We start from the raw sequence: 17,463 nt of genomic DNA, 5'->3' as shown, positions 1-17,463 counted from the left end.
GTACATAGCCTTTCACTAATGTGTAGTGCTTCGTGTGTGTGTGTGTGTGTGTGTGTGTGTGTGTGTGTGTGTTTTGTTTTACAATGTTTTATTGTGCGATGTGTTATAATTTATATTTTTGTGAATGAGATGTAAACAATGACTTTGCGTGTGTCTGTTTTTCTCAATGAATGTAAAGCGCTCTGAGTAGGGTTTAACCCTGGATATTTGCGCTCTAGACATATTATATATAACTAGTAGTAGTTAAAGCTAGCACTGGCAAAGAGAAGAGCACTGCTTCAGTGAAACTGAAAGTGAACACAATGTCCCTTCTTCAGTCTGTGACACTACTGAAAAAAAATGAGGCTTAATTAAACATGCGCACCTTAATTGATAAAGACAGTCAAAACTGCGCACTTGCTACTGTCACGTGTAGCTTTACCGTTCTGTCTTTCTTACGTGTAGTTCGTTATAAACTTAACTGCATAATTATGTTCTTGGAAAGACCCCACTTGTGTTTTACTAGGACGGTGTTGTGTGTGGCAACAAAATTGCTTTACGCTTGACTTTTAACACCAGTGGCAACACAAATGTGTTTAACGTGTGCTTGCCGTTCGGTTTGCCTCACACCATAGAAAAAGAATCTAAGTTAAGAGCGTAACTTTTAAGGCAAATGGTTAACCAACTGCTCATTTATTAGGTGTGTGTCGTGGTGTTCTATTTATGACGCCAGCAAATTTTGGCACGAGGTTATCAGTGTGGCTTCCTTGTTGTCTGATCGTCACTGAATTTTGCCTGTTGTGTGTTGTCTGGCTTTGGTGCCCGGGCGATTCGTAACAAAACAAACAGCACCGTCGCGATCGACAGTGCACCGCCGTTTTAACAGCCGGAGCAGACGACATTTCATTAGCAGTCAAATTAAGGTGCATTTACCTCACTGCACAGAATCAGTCTCGCGAATTGTGTACAAGGGTGTGTGCTAGGTGTTAGAACTTATAGGACGAATATTGTGCACTGCTACGTGTGGTTTTGTTCTGCAACAACCCGATCAGGCGACACTGAAGCACTGACGTTCTTCTACATTCGTACTTCAATTTCTGAATCATTTTTAGAAATGTTCGAATCTTAAACCTCAAGATACAAACACAGAATTATAGGACATTTTTTGTTTAACCTCCTATGAACAAAATTTTGCTATTACGATAACTGACGCGAAATGTGGTGACAAGAACCGTAGTATGCAAATTGCTCATAAAAATACGTCTGCATTCATTCTTTTTTAAGCCCTCTGTAAAGATCTCTTTCCTACGCGTCAAAATACAATGATGAAACTATAGCAGGCTCTTTGTGTGAGAATTTCGCTATTACGACAACGACTCGATCAGGCCCTAAGAACTGAAGGAGCAGGCGACTCTCAAAATACGTCTGCAGTCATCCTTCTTCAAAGCTTACTTTCTTCTGTAAATAATAATTTCTTGTGCGACAAAACACAATTATGGTTCTTTGTGTTAAAAAGGCTTCCGCCATTACGACAACGACGAGGTGCAAAAAAACAGTGAGCAGACGACACTGAAAACAACAGTCTTCTACTCTTCTTCCAGTTGTGTACCTCTTTCTAAACGTTTGTAGTGCATCAAGACGCACATATATTGGAGTACAGTGAAAGTGTATGTGAAGAAGAATGGTGCTGTTACGACAACGATGAGTAATAGGGCCTAAGTAACCAAAGTGAGCAGACGACACTGAAACACCTCGTCTTCTGTTGTTCTTTTTTCAGCCGCTTCCTGTCTCGCATTTTACTCGGGCTTCTGTGCACCAAGACACACAGATGGGACTCTAGTAAGTTCTTTGTTTGTGCAGATGATAACCCGACGTGTGATTTCGTATCCTCCCCAAAAACACTAGCTTTGAATGTTGCTTAAAAATAGCAGGCTGTAGAGACTGCCATAGTTTAATCAGCGTTTCCTAGCAGTCCTAGTTTCGCTTCAAGTGTGCGTGATCGATTAACAATGATGACGTTGTTGCTTAGATGATAACGATGATGATGACGATAACGATGATGACAATGACGATGACGGTTCCTAAAATAGAACCTGCAAATGCTTGCCTTTTGGCCACTATTAATGCGGCGAATACCAGCAAAAACTTGCATATTATCTCTGCACACTTATTTTACCGGACAGTAACCTCTTGACACAGTATTGTGTATTAATTTCAAGGGTAAGGCTCAGTGTTAATATTATGAGGGAGTTTGTATTTTTGTGTTTCCAAGCGTGTCTGTCCATTCACGCACAATCTTTGTCATGCCATTGTTTACTCCGTTGCATGGCTCAGGTTTGATACACACCGGTCTGCTTCTCACTGCATGAGAAGTGCACCAGTGTTTTTGCGTGTGTGTTTGCCGCTTGATCAATATTCGCAATCACATGGCAATAATTTATTCACAAATGTCTCCCAATGTGGGTAGGCTAGATTTGTCTGTGCTGTTTGTTGTATGAGTTTTTGCTGCACTTTGATTAATCGCGGCGTCATAAATGCGTTGCCGGAAGAAGAAGAAAAACACATAGGAGCAGAGATATATATATATATATACTGGGAGACATGGACCACATTGATCTTTTGGTCTCAAATTCAAGCGCTAGAGTCAAACTAAATACAGCCAAATTTATGTTCGCAATACAACTGAGACCCCCCCCCCCCCCCACACACACACACACACACACACACACACACATATTTCTCTTCCTCTTCTTTAGTTTTCTTGTGAGCCCTCCTCGCCCAAGCTTCCGTGTCTGGTGTAACTTGACCCCAACCCTTTGAATGTAGCTTAGACGGCTCAGCTCCAAAGTCGGATTAGGAGTGCAGCATTGCGTAGAACTGTAGGCCTACACTGCATTTCACTGGCTGTGATGAGTAACACAGCAGAACACTTAACGTTGCATTTATATGGCATGCGCGTTTGGCAAAAACACGCGTCAAAACACATTCCGCGCCCGAAACGGGCCACAGCGCGATATCTCACACACTTTTTTTCTTCTCAAGCTGACACAGCTGTACGACCTATTAAAAACATGTTAAATGATTTGGAAAGCTTAGCATCAGTTTCAGACAATCCTGTAAGGATAATACGAAGAAAAAACACCAGAATTATTCATGTTTCTTTCGTGGGCCTGTAGACGGTTTTTAATGTTATGTTATGTTATGTTATGTCATATTATGTATAATGAGTGAACCGAAAACAGTAATACATACGGTTACTGTACATGTATCAATGAATTATGGTAAGACGAGAGTGTTACAAAAAAAATAGAGCACAGCCCATCTGTGACACTTCACAATACAACGCAGGACGGGCACACCAAACAACAACATAGTCATACGCAATTAAGGCATAAGAAATAGAGAATACTACATGGCTTGCTGTGTCGTACCAGATTTACACGAGTTTTTTTTTTTAAATATTGAACTGCGAGCGAAAGCGAGCTGTTCTCTATTTGAAAAAGCAACGAGTGTAAATCTGGTACGACACAGCAAACCATGTAGTATTCTGTTTATCCTACATACTGTACTTACGTGTATTTTACTGAAAATGTCTTGCAGACGAGGCAGCTACACTGAAGACGCTTGTTTTTGAACCTCGATCTCTTCTAAAGCCTCGTGCAATCTATTACGTCAAAGCAAAGAAACGTCACTCTGAAAGTGTGGCGTGACGTGTTAGTTCTAAAGATTCATCGAGGGTAATTAGCGAGCGCAATTTTTGTTTCTATAATGACGTTTGTCTCGGTGACTTTGGCATCACAAGCAGTGGAAAAACAGGTCCCTGCCAGACTTGCTTGACATGACCTCATTTACATGATATACACACGTGTGATTTGAACGATTATTATCTCACGAGTGTCTCTCTCACGTATGTAGGATAATTTAGTTTATTATAACCATGTACAAAACTCACCAGAGAAATGTTTTAGTTTCGAGTGACAATGCATGAAGAACATTCGAGCAAAGTAAAAGAAACAACAGAACACACACACACAGAGAGAGAGAGAGAGAGAGAGAGAGAGAGAGAGAGAGAGAGAGAGAGAGAGAGAGAGAGAGAGAGAGAGAGAGAGAGAGAGAGAGAAAAGAGAGAGAGAGAGAGAGAGAGAGAGAGAGAAAAGAGAGAGAGAAATTAAGACTCAGTCTCAGACGAAACGCAATTAAATACAGTGTCAATGAGAATCCAGCCATTTTTCAGAAATGCGCGCCTCTTGGAACCGAAAACAGTTCTAGGAAAACGAAACTCGTTGTGACGATTTTACCAATTGGTCTAGGGTATTTAATGTTTGGTCGAGATACACACAATCTGTTTCTGTGCTGACACTGTACTCCCTTGCCAAAGAAGAATACACAACAGCGTTAATTGGTTTGAACAATTTTGTTTATAAGTGGCTAACTATAGATTGTTCAAACTTCACAACATCCTCTATTTATCACAAGTTAGTTAATAAATAGATGCCCACAATGGGAGAACACAAGTCATTCTTCAGTCTTCAAAAGTTCTTGGAGAAAACACAGTAGGGGAAGGGCTCCTAATATGGACCGGCTCCTAATATGGACCACCTCCTGTTCTGACAAACAAACGGCGTTAGAGCGCTCAAAAAAGTTTTATTCGCTATATTCACCCTCTCTGGAGAACTTGCACATGTCAAAACAGTTGCAGAAACAGAAATCTCAAAACCGTTAGGGCGGGGATATAGCTCAGTTGGAAGCGCGCTGGATTTGTATTCAGTTGGCCGCTGTCAGCGTGAGTTCGTCCCCACGTTCGGCGGAAATTTATTTTTCAGAGTCAACTTTGTGTGAACACCCCCCGTGTACACTACATTGGGGTGTGCACGTTAAAGATCCCACGATTGACAAAAGGGTCTTTCCTGGCAAAATTGCTTAGGCACAGTTAATAATTGTCTACCGATACCCGTGTGACTTGGAATAATAGGCCGTGCAAGGTGAATATGCGCCGAAATGGCTGCAATCTACTGGCCGTATAAAATTCCATCTCACACGGCATCATTGCAGAGCGCCTAGAACTGTACCCACGGAATATGCGCGATATAAGCGTCCTATTGATTGATTGATTGATTTTCTCTTTTTATATTTAGTCAAGTTTTGACTAAATATTTTAACATCGAGGGGGAATCGAAACGAGGGTCGTGGTGTTTGTGCGTGTGTGCGTGCGTGTGTGCGTGTGTGTGTGTGTGTGTGTGTGTGTAGAGCGATTCAGACTAAACTACTGGACCGATCTTTATGAAATTTGACATGAGAGTTCCTGGGTATGAAATCCCCGAACGTTTTTTTCATTTTTTTGATAAATGTCTTTGATGACGTCATATCCGGCTTTTCGTGAAAGTTGAGGCGGCACTGTCACGCCCTCATTTTTCAACCAAATTGGTTGAAATTTTGGTCAAGTAATCTTCGACGAAGCCCGGACTTTGGTATTGCATTTCAGCTTGGTGGCTTAAAAATTAATTAATGACTTTGGTCATTAAAAATCTGAAAATTGTAAAAAAAAATAGAAATTTATAAAACGATCCAAATTTACGTTTATCTTATTCTCCATCATTTGCTGATTCCAAAAACATATAAATATGTTATATTCGGATTAAAAACAAGCTCTGAAAATTAAATATATAAAAATTATTATCAAAATTTTTTTTCGAAATCAATTTAAAAACACTTTCATCTTATTCCTTGTCGGTTCCTGATTCCAAAAATATATAGATATGATATGTTTGGATTAAAAACACGCTCAGAAAGTTAAAACGAAGAGAGGTACAGAAAAGCGTGCTATCCTTCTCAGCGCAACGAATACCCCGCTCTTCTTGTCAATTCCACGGGCACTGCCTTTGCCACGGGCGGTGGAGTGACGATGCTACGAGTATACGGTCTTGCTGCGTTGCGTTGCGTTCAGTTTCATTCTGTGAGTTCGACAGCTACTTGACTAAATATTGTATTTTCGCCTTACGCGACTTGTTTTAACTTTGGGCAGCGTTCATTCTAAATTTGCCGCCTAAAACGGACTCGTTTCTGTCCACAGCCAAAGCTTTTATCACACAAAATTTGCATATATGACAGCTAAGACTGTATTTGTTACATTTTAGCAGTGTTGACCCCGAGTTTCTACTGCAAACAAAAAACAAGTCGCGTAAGGCGAAATTACTACATTTAGTCAAGCTGTGGAACTCACAGAATGAAATTGAACGTAGTCCGCCGCTAGTGCAAAAGGCAGTGAAAGTGACGAGCCTGTTTGGCGCGGTAGCGGTTGCGCTGTGCTTCATAGCACGCTTTACTGTACCTCTCTTCGTTTTAACTTTCTGAGCGTGTTTTTAATCCAAACATATCATATCTATATGTTTTTGGAATCAGGAACGGACAAGGAATAAGATGAAAGTATTTTTAAATTGATTTCGAAAATTTAATTTTGATCATAATTTTTAATTTTTTTAATTTTCAGAGCTTGTTTTTAATCCAAATATAACATATTTATATGTTTTTGGAATCAGAAAATGATGAAGAATAAGATGAACGTAAATTTGGATCGTTTTATAAAAACTTTTTTTTTTTAACAATTTTCAGATTTTTAATGACCAAAGTCATTAATTCATTTTTAAGCCACCAAGCTGAAATGCAATACCGAAGTCCGGCCTTCGTCGAAAATTGCTTGGCCAAAATTTCAATCAATTTCATTGGGGCGGGGATATAGCTCAATTGGTAGCGCGCTGGATTTGTATTCAGTTGGCCGCTGTCAGCGTGAGTTCGATCCCAGGTTCGGCGGAAATTTATTTCACAGAGTCAACTTTGTGTGCAGACTCTCTTCGGTGTCCGAACCTCCCCCCGTGTACACTACATTGGGTGTGCACGTTAAAGATCCCACGATTGACAAAAGGGTCTTTCCTGGCAAAATTGCTTAGGCACAGTTAATAATTGTCTACCTATACCCGTGTGACTTGGAATAATAGGCCGTGAAAGGTAAATATGCGCCGAAATGGCTGCAATCTACTGGCCGTATAAAATTTCATCTCACACGGCATCACTGCAGAGCGCCTAGAACTGTACCCACGGAATATGCGCGATATAAGACTCATTGATTGATTGATTGATTGAAAAATGAGGGGTGTGACAGTGCCGCCTCAACTTTTACAAAAAGCCGGATATGACGTCATCAAAGACATTTATCGAAAAAATGAAAAAAATGGCCAGGGATATCATACCCAGGAACTCTCATGTCAAATTTCATAAAGATCGGTCCAGTAGTTTACTCTGAATCGCTCTACACACACACACGCACACACACACACACACACACACACACACACATACACACACATACACCACGACCCTCGTCTCGATTCCCCCTCTATGTTAAAACATTTAGTCAAAACTTGACTAAATGTAAAAACAGCTGGTCCAATTCTCGACGTAGAGAATTCAGTGTCTGCCTAGAATCTTTCGCATAAGACTTCCTCTGGCCTTGACGAACAGACTGGAACTGATCGTTGATTTACGTTACGACGATTGTTGTCTGTCGTCAAGCAATACCTTGGTTACATTGCTCTCGAACGGACGAGAATGTTGGCAATCCTGAGGCAATCCTAAACAATGGCATCGCTTCATGCCATTATAATTCTCTGTTTACTAAAAAAAATTCTTTTCTTTTTTACAAAACACCTTCGTTTCCCAGACAAGAGACTGGGTTACGAGAATTACGTCATCGTCATTTACCGTGTGACGTCACCATGACGAATACAGTCTCGGCTTAACTATCTGAAGAATATCTGAAGAATCGCTGTCTCGGTTAGCCTTTGCTGACTGCCGCACAAAGTAAATCATCACACTCGTTCACAGCTCGTTTTGGGACAAAGGAAGGGAGACGGGCTAAAATCAGCAGGAAAGCTTGCTTGCGTCAGCGCTTCCCTGTGCTTCCTTCCTTTATGTGTGTGTGTGTGTGTGTTTGTGTTTGTGTGTGTGTGTGTGTGTGTGTATGTGTGTGTGTGTGTGTGTGTATGTGTGTGTGTGTGTATGTGTGTGTATGTGTGTGTGTATGTGTGTGTGTGTGTGTGTGTGTGTGTGTGCCCTTCCCTTGTGTTTGTGTGTACGTGCTTCCTTGCATGCATGCATGTGTGTGTATTTTGAAATAAGCGTTTTTCTAACGGTGTGTGTGTGTGTGTGTGTGTGTGTGTGTGTGTGTGTGTGTGTGTGTGTGTGTAGTGTGTGTGTTTGTGTGTGGAAAGGTATTATAAATACCAAGAACACGTAATGCGAACCAAAAGCGCACCAAAAAAGGATGATTCCACGAAAGACCATAATAACAGAACTATGAATGACAAATTGTGTTTTAATACTTCTTTTCTGAAAAAAAGAAGGTCTTGCGGAATCACAATTCTGAAACTCGTTTGTCATAAAATCATTATGAGCAATAACGTAATTATTGCACATTAACAGAAAACAAGTCGCGTAAGGCGAAAATACAATATTTAGTCAAGTAGCTGTCGAACTCACAGAATGAAACTGAACGCAATGCCATTTTTCAGCAAGACCGTATACTCGTAGCATCGTCAGTCCACCGCTCATGGCAAAGGCAGTGAAATTGACAAGAAGAGCGGGGTAGTAGTTGCGCTAAGAAGGATAGCACGCTTTTCTGTACCTCTCTTTGTTTTAACTTTCTGAGCGTGTTTTTAATCCAAACATATCATATCTATATGTTTTTGGAATCAGGAACCGACAAGGAATAAGATGAAAGTGTTTTTAAATTGATTTGGACAATTTAATTTTGATAATAATTTTTATATATTTAATTTTCAGAGCTTGTTTTTAATCCGAATATAACATATTTATATGTTTTTGGAATTAGCAAATGATGGAGAATAAGATAAACGTAAATTTGGATCGTTTTATAAATTTTTATTTTTTTTTACAATTTTCAGATTTTTAATGACCAAAGTCATTAATTAATTTTTAAGCCACCAAGCTGAAATGCAATACCGAAGTCCGGGCTTCGTCGAAGATTACTTGACCAAAATTTCAACCAATTTGGTTGAAAAATGAGGGCGTGACAGTGCCGCCTCAACTTTCACGAAAAGCCGGATATGACGTCATCAAAGACATTTATCAAAAAAATGAATTTCATACCCAGGAACTCTCATGTCAAATTTCATAAAGATCGGTCCAGTAGTTTAGTCTGAATCGCTCTACACGCACACACAGACACACAGACACACAGACACACGCACATACACCACGACCCTCGTTTCGATTCCCCCTCGATGTTAAAATATTTAGTCAAAACTTGACTAAATATAAAAAACTACAAAATAATGTCAGTATTACGTATTGTAGCAAATTATCTTTGTAGTCTTCTTGTGTAAAACAAAAAATGTGTCCTGAAATTGTACATTTGTGCCAGTTACCAATCCAGTTAGTACGACGTTCATTCTTGTGAGCAGAGGCAGAATGGACCAAAACAAATCATTCCAAATAAATGTTTAATTTATCTCTTTTTACAAAATTTAGAAATGATCTATGACAGGGGTTCTTTCAAAAGAGTGTTCACTATAACATATTAGCTGTTGTTTTTCTCTTAAATCCGTCTGTCGAAAATGAGTGAGTGGACCTTTATTTGGCGAGGTTCATTAACAAAAGATCAGATTTATCTGTGTAAACTGTTCACGTATTCTTTTTGGGGGGTTCAAAATCGAACAAGTCAAGTTACATGTCAAAAGGTCGTGGGATTTACTCTGACCCTATAGGCTATTTGAGCCAAGTGGGGCATGAGAAAAAGATGTTTTCTTTAATCGCTCTTGGCGGTGAGTTAAGTTTTTGTCGACAGGTCTGGCTTGTAGGAATAGCTCTGACTTAAACATACAATTGGGAGACAATTCCCTTCGAGTTAAATCCGTAATGATTAGTCCTTAAACTAATCCATGAATGCATGAATAGAAATACAGAAATAAAGACTGAGCACCGATTTTTTGGGGGGGATTTTTTTTGGGGGATTTTTTTTTTTAGAAATCCGCAGTGTAGGTTCCTTTGTAGTGCCAGAGTTATTTACTCTGTTGTGCTTTTCTCCACAATACAGTCAGTGATAATAAAACAAGAGTTGTTTGCTTTAAATAGTACGATAAAGTACATATTGAATGAGCTTAATTTTCCTTTTAACAGCGGCTCCAAACCTGAAAACAACCTCACCATGGAGGAAGGGAGAGAATCCCCGCCCTCGGCTGACGAACAGCAGACTTCAGAAGACGGCAGTGACAGCGCATCTGTCCGGCAGTCCGACACCCCGGAGTCCAGCGAAAACTTCGGCGATGCCCAAAGAGCTGTGGAGATCTTTGAAGGTGACCCACACGAAGACTTTTTGGAAGCTATCGAGCCTTTTTTTACGAGGGCAGAAAGAGCGATCTCCCACGAGCGCTTCGATTTCAGTGCGGCAAAAGATCTTGTGCTGGTGTTGCGAGACCTGGGACAGCGCTACGAGGCCAAAGGCTGCACGGAGGCTTCCTTGGAAGAGACAGTGATGACCCGAGCACTGAAGACTGTCTTTGACCTAATGGATGGAGTCAACTTGGTAAGGACAAAGAAAAGCCTGCAAGAAGCATGTCACTTCTCAATTCTAATCTTTGAGGGAGGCATAGCTTGAATTTAACCAGACCATGCATGCCTCAACATTAATGTCCCAAACCCCAAACAATAACATACAGTTATAGGCACCCCCCACAAATCAAGCTTTCAAAAAAAGAATTCTTAGATGGATATGAAATTGTATGGGGACTTTACTAAACGTCTTGTTGACACTTAACAGCTCTCTGCAGTAAGAATTTAGACACATGAGCATCACAAAACCAATTCCTTTAAAATGTAAGCTCTAAAAGCCACAACAGGTCATCGTACACCCAAAGACAATGTAAGCCTACATTTGAGGTAAGTCAGCGTACAATCGCATTCAATAATGTATGGGCCAACAATCGTGTCAGGGCCAACAGCGTGTTGTTGAGATTTTACTTCAATATGGTATCCCGAGAAAATGAAGTTAAGAAATAAACTCCAGTGTGTCACATTTTATTTGGTGAATAAACTGCAATGGCCTTCATTTTCAGAGCCAGGCAGAGGTTTATGACCCACGGCAGACAATGGTGTATCTGTACTGTGGTAAGTGTGTACTTAGCTTACAGATTGGTGAACACAACTTAAAAAGAATTCTTGACAACCGCAAGATCTTTGAATTAAGATTACGAAATACGAATAAATACGAAACCTTTTTACACACAAAAACAACAACAAACTAAACACACACGCAAAAACCCACCCACGCACACAAACAAACATACTTGTGCACACACACACACACACACACACACACACACACACACACACACACACACACACACACACACACACCAGCTAACTACGCAGACACAAACAAAACATGAGGATGACTGAAATAAGTATCTGTTATATCCTATTTCAACTATCAACGAATCTGATTGATAGAACTGCACTTTCAAACAAAGAAACGGAAGGATGTTCTTTTGAAGTTATTATGTCTCGGTTTATTATTTCCACACGCTGTCATTTGCTCTTGGTTTAATTCTTTTAGCGATGGCTGTTTTTCCGCGTACATTACGCCTGGAAAGAAACGCACAAGGCATACTGCTGTACCATTTCTCCCCCAAAGGATCTGTGTGTCCTCGTCAGCTGGAAGAACTCAACAGATTCTGTGCTCTGAAGACAGAGTGCGAAGGAACCAAAGGTTGGCCGGTGAGTGAGCGATAGTTCAAAATAAACATGTTCACGAACACCCAGTGTTTGGCGTTTCACTAGTAGTACAGTATAGAATCGAAAATCTCTCCTTCGAAACAGTTTTTCAGTTACGTGCAATTACATTCAATTTCTGTTGACGCAAGCTCCTGTCTATATACCTTCCCTGATACGTGCAGTACCGGTGTAACACGAGAAAATTACTCCCACGAGATTGTTACTCCGGAGTAAAAATTTCGTACGCAAAAGTTACTTCCTTTTCGAAAAAGTACTCCCCCATTACACGAGAAAATTACTCCCCACGACAGGTGAGTTCCGAGTAAACATTTCGTACAAAAATGTTACTCCCCTGACGAATAAATAAAGAATAAATTACTTCACCCTAACACGAGCAATTTAACTTTCCATGCCAGGTGTACAAAATTTTTACTCCCTTGTCCCCTGTTAGTTTTGGTGGTGGAAGGGGTGGAGGGAGGGTAGCGCGACATTCGTTTGCGCGAGATCACATATTGGCATTATCCCTTCGCCCGCATCCCATTTTCGCGAACGAGATTTTGACTGGAAGTAAAAAAAAAATGGGGAGTACAAATTTCGTGGAGGGAGTAATTTTTTCGTGCCTTGGGGAGTTCTTTTCTCCTACAAAAGGTGTACTCGGAGTAAGAATTTCGTACGAAATGTTTACTCCGGAGTAAATTTTTCGTGGAGTAAAAATTTCGTGTTACACCGGCTCTATGCTGTTCCGAACATGGGACATTTTTTTTTCAGGGTCTGGCGTTTGCTTTGTTGTCTAAACACCGATGCTTACTTCTGTTGGGAAAAAAAGGAATGTTGCAACTTTGTATTTGCGCTGTTCTCAATCAAAACAGAACATGTCATAAATGTAGCGTTTTAAGATGGTGGTACAACAATTACCTGTTGTAAAGTCCGTCGTCGAACTATTTATGCCTGAGGGAAAGAACCCTTCCGTGTTGTTTTCTGATCCTGTCTTTGATGATTTGCTATTACATCGAGAGCGTGTTCTATTCACCAGAATCTCCTCCAGCATAAAAGACTACTAGCGGATCTTGCAGCCTGGCTGGAAGTGGACATGACACCCATTGCACACATGATCTCGAGCAAAAGTATGACGATACTGAGCATTCTCGTTGGCGAGACTCGCAAAATGTCCGCCCTGCCCGGGATGTCCACAGTGAGCGACAGGATGGAGAGACTCTTGGAGATGAACGTGGTAGTAGCAGCCTCATCTTTTGTCCGGAAAGGGTTCCTCCGAGAAGCGAAAGATTACCGCAGGATCCTGATGCGAGGTATGTTGGTGTGAGCTTAAAATACTTTTGTTTTACTTTCACATTTCTTCTATTCTTTTCTCTCTCCCCTAATTCATTACATGAAGGTTTTCAAAAGCAAGTTTTTGTAAAGGTCTCACGAGACTTCCAAAAGTCCACCTGGTCTAAGAACCCTCTAAAGTTCTAAAAATTAAAATGATGGGCCCCGGGACCCTCTTCGTCGAGCGTTTGTTGGAAGCCGTATGTATTATCTCAAATTTAAAGGCGTCAGTGACCAAGGACCAACTGCTGGCCTAATTCTTGCTGTCCCAGCTTTATGAAAGTTACATGGTCAAGCAACCAAAATGATGGATTTAAAGCTCTAGTCCGTTTTATCTTCACTCAAATGACAAGTAAATTGTATCTGAATCTCTAGGTTTTATTTACCTTTTAATTTAGCCGATAAAGCATCTCAACGGTTCTAACGAAATTTCAAGATAAATCTTTAAGTTTAATTTCCCTTTTAATTGAGCCGTTCACATTCTTGACGTTCGTTTTACGTGAGTTTCATGCACGGTTCGTCATTTTGCAGTGGACACAAGCAGGCTTCCCCCATTCCTCGCAACGCGTTATGCCTATGTGAACGCACGTTTGCTCAACAACTGTAGGGAGTTTGCGAAAGCGTTGAACATTGCCAGAGATGCCATCACAGCGGTCACGGTAAGTTCAGATAGCTGTCCTACTAGTGTGTGTGTCGTGCACACTTGAAATTGCTTGATTCATAAAAAAAACAGCCAGTGAAACGGCTTCAGTGATGTAAGAGGCAAACTGCTGCCGATTTTCTTATTTGGGTAATCGTCATGAAAAGTGTCATACCTTATGTTTTCAGACACACAGTTGGCATTTACAGACGTCAAAGACTTTAACAACAGCTAAGCTGTATGCATGCATTGCTTTGAACTGAAGCATTACGCCACCCCTTCAGCTTATCCATACCATTAACGTAAACACTTCATCAATTTACTATTGCTTGTTGAACTAAAATTAGCATTACCTTCAGCAACTTGTTTAACTTATTTTTTACACAGGATCCAGAAGAGAGGAGAGAGTTTGAGCAGTTGATCAATGAAATCAACGATGCCCTGGAGACTGTCAGTCAAGGCAGACACAATCAGGGTCCTGCTGATCCACAGTGGCTGGAAGGGACCTATGCGTTGACAAACCAGGTCAGTCAAAACACAGAGATTTATATCTACGATATTTTGTTTAAAAAACCCACTGGACTTTCAAATGTTCCTAAGTGTTTGCTACAAGCACTATATTTGGGAAACAAAGAGTCCATGCTATGAGACCTAAACGTTTTTTTACTCCTAGTGGATGACGACGTCAATTCAATGCAAAAGATCTTTGATTTTAATTTTCGACAAGGCGGTTACGAAAGTTTAAACATAACTGCACATAATATATGCCTTATTATTTTGCAATGTATCTTGGTCCTACCTTTTTCAAAATGTTTGGGACTGCATTCTTTTTGCAGAACGGAAGAGCCGCACAGGAAGCTGCAAGGCAAAGTTATCTTGCTCAAGCCAGACGCAGGAGAGGTTTGTTTTCCGCACACCATCTCTACAAGAAAGTAAAGTACAGTAAACTAGTTTATAAGAAGCAAACCTGATACACACACAAAAAACGTCCCCAGAGGCTAAGAAGGTTCAATAAGATGTGTTTTCTGAATTAAAATTAAAATGTACGTTCTGTGGTTGAATTTGACTCTTTCTGGAGGTTAAAAGTGACATTGCTTAGTGTCTTTCGTGAACTTTCTTTTGGATAAACAATCGAAATAGACGGTATATGTAACTAAATAGTTGGGTATTAAACATTTTTAATAAGACTGATATTTTGTTTTAGATTAGTGGTGTTATTTTAAACACGTTTCTTGATGTCGTTGCAGTGAGGACAGTTTCGGTGAGCAGACGAGGTCAGACACCATCACCAGCGCCACTCAGCCGCCAGTCCGGGGGAGCCGCACAAGGCACGTTCAGAGGGGGTCGCAGCAGATCTTCTTCCCTCTCTTATTCCCCAAACACCTCCCACTCGCTCTACAGCTCTTCTCCCGCAAGTGTAAGCACTTATTCGGCTGGAGATCATTCTGAAGGTGCTTCTGTCGCGCCAGCTTCTTTCTCTTCCAGAGAGAACCTCCTTGACAGCGACTGGGACGACAGTGATGACCAAGAGGAAGAGGTGTATGATCCTGATCGAGAGGTTCGCTTTGTCGATGGGTATGACCCAGATGCAGACAGTACTGCAGAAACTGAAGCTGGCGATTTTGAAGAGACTTCAATGGTTGAAACTTTGACCGCAGGAGACGAAGATGGACAGGATTGGTTTGAGAAGAGTGAAGAAGCTTTGCAGAGCAGAGAGGAAGAAGAAGGAGGAGAAGAAGAGGCAAGCATCGAACTATCCGAGCGACAGAAGGGAAACTTCAACAAGGGTGATCGAGGGAACGTTTTCTACCCTACGCTCTTACGGAATGCTGAAGCAGAACAGCTACTGTGGAGTGACCGAACCAAGTACGTGCGCTGTCAAATAAAAATTGAACGAGCACATAAATCCATCGCAAGAGTGCTCGACTCAAGATGCAAGCACTCGGAAATCCTCATCGTGGGTCGCTCCAGGGCCAACCAGACCTACATGGACGATGAAGTTGTAGTGGAGATCACAGCAGAGCCTGGGACGAACCGAAGTCAGCAGCAAGTCAACGGAGTGAGACAAGCAGGGGCAGACAATTCTGTTGAGAAACTGCCTCATGGAAAGGTGGTGGGCCTTTTAAACAGGGTCAACTACAGCGACGTGGATCATCCTGTTCTGTTCTGTACGCTGGACGAGATGGAAGGTCATCTGATGAAGCCCCTCTGCAAGACAGTTCCGAAGATTCACGTCCTCAATGATCTGGTCCGGAGGAAATATCTAGCCTTGAAAAAGAACAGGATTGAGCTGAAGAAAATCAGCCCAGAGGGCGAGGTTATTCATACGGGGTTCCTGAATGTCGAGCAAGACAAACGTGAACAGTATGTTTTCAAGGTGGCGATCCTTGCTTGGAGACCGCAGACCATCTATCCCCTTGGTGCAGTTCTGAGTGCGCACATCGGTGGCAGGGATTATGCTGGCGGTCTTCAGGTCTTGTCTATGCAGCAGAGAGTCCCAAAACGCTACCCACGAGCGGCCGTGGAAAGCACCAAGGTTTTACTCCAGCAGACTCTGTCCAAGAAAGGCCGCCAAGACCTGACCGAGCTCAGGTTATTTACCATTGACCCGCCAGGCTCAAAGGACATTGATGACGCAATCAGCATCCAAAAGAAGGGCACTCATTACGTCATAGGGGTTCACATAGCTGACGTAGCAGCGCAGGTGGCAAAAGATAGCGGAGTTGATCAGGAAGCCAGAAAGAGGGCCGTGACTTTCTATCCGCTCAATCGCAGACCTCATGCCATGCTTCCTGAACCACTGAGTCACGGGAAATGCAGCCTGCTTCAAGACCAAGAGCGGCTGGCCCTGTCCGTCTTCTTCACATTCAATGAAAAGGGAAAACAAGTGCAAGAGCCTTCCATACAGAAGACAGTAATCAGATCCTGTCGTCAGCTCACATACGAAGAAGCACAGAAAGTGATCAAGGCAGAAGAGAATGTGAACGTTGATTCTATGGTACAAGAGGACATACGTCAGCTGCACAAGATCACCTCCCAGCTGAAAGAGATGCGCCAGAAGCACTCGATGCTCTTCGTGCCTTTTGAAGACCCACGCCTCCATGATCTGGAGCGACTGAACGAACACACTGAGGCCCATTCTCTCATAGAAGAGCTGATGATTCTGGCCAATGCAACTGTGGCCAGTTACCTGACGAAGCGACCGAGGTATCGAGACGTGATGCTGGTGCGCACTCACACAGCCCCAAGCTGGGAAGAGCTAGCCCAGTGGAGAGAGGCGGAGGGTTCGGTCACGGACCTTGTCATGCAGCTTCAAGGAAAGAAGGTCACTCCTACTGGAACACAGCTGTCCCTCAGCACCAGTGTTCCTACAGAAAGTGCGGCACGGAAGCAGAAGAACGTTGTGTTACAGAAAGAGGTGTGGCATAAGCTCTGTCAATGTCTTGAGGAAGGGGAGCTCACAGAAGCACGAAGACTGGTCTACATGGATGCCCTGCACCCCCTGCAGTGTCTGGCTGCCAGTCGTTGGATGAACCTGATGGAGACAGCCCAATATGGCTGCTGCTTGGGATTGAACAGGTGAGATTTATCGTGCTTATTAGACATTTGATATGTAGTGAAAGGCAGCATTTTATACATTTTCCTACTCATCATTTATAATATGTTTATCTGTGAATGCATTTGGTGCAGCGCAAGCAAAGTAGTACTGTAGGTTGTAGTAAAGTAATGGAAAT

General features: G+C 41.8%; 1 protein-coding gene across 2 annotated transcripts in view; it reads left to right on the top strand.

Moving 5' to 3' along the window:
* LOC138966740 (3'-5' exoribonuclease HELZ2-like) overlaps nt 1–17,463 on the top strand; it is a 33,193-nt gene that overhangs the window by 3,328 nt on the left and 12,402 nt on the right. Inside the window, exons 2-10 of one of the 2 annotated variants that reach the window (XM_070339067.1) lie at nt 1,757–1,818; nt 10,171–10,576; nt 11,106–11,157; nt 11,606–11,766; nt 12,797–13,070; nt 13,621–13,748; nt 14,117–14,254; nt 14,566–14,629; nt 14,977–17,308. In XM_070339067.1, coding sequence (XP_070195168.1) covers nt 1,808–1,818; nt 10,171–10,576; nt 11,106–11,157; nt 11,606–11,766; nt 12,797–13,070; nt 13,621–13,748; nt 14,117–14,254; nt 14,566–14,629; nt 14,977–17,308 — 3,566 coding nt within the window. In that variant the 5' untranslated portion in view covers nt 1,757–1,807. The remainder of the gene's footprint in view (nt 1–1,756; nt 1,819–10,170; nt 10,577–11,105; nt 11,158–11,605; nt 11,767–12,796; nt 13,071–13,620; nt 13,749–14,116; nt 14,255–14,565; nt 14,630–14,976; nt 17,309–17,463) is intronic. The other variant, XM_070339068.1, reaches the window with a different exon arrangement.

This window comes from Littorina saxatilis, linkage group LG5, assembly GCF_037325665.1.
Source record: "Littorina saxatilis isolate snail1 linkage group LG5, US_GU_Lsax_2.0, whole genome shotgun sequence".
NCBI lineage: Eukaryota > Metazoa > Mollusca > Gastropoda > Littorinimorpha > Littorinidae > Littorina > Littorina saxatilis.
Note: the sequence above shows the minus strand (reverse complement) of the source record. Positions and strands in the feature narration are given on the sequence as shown.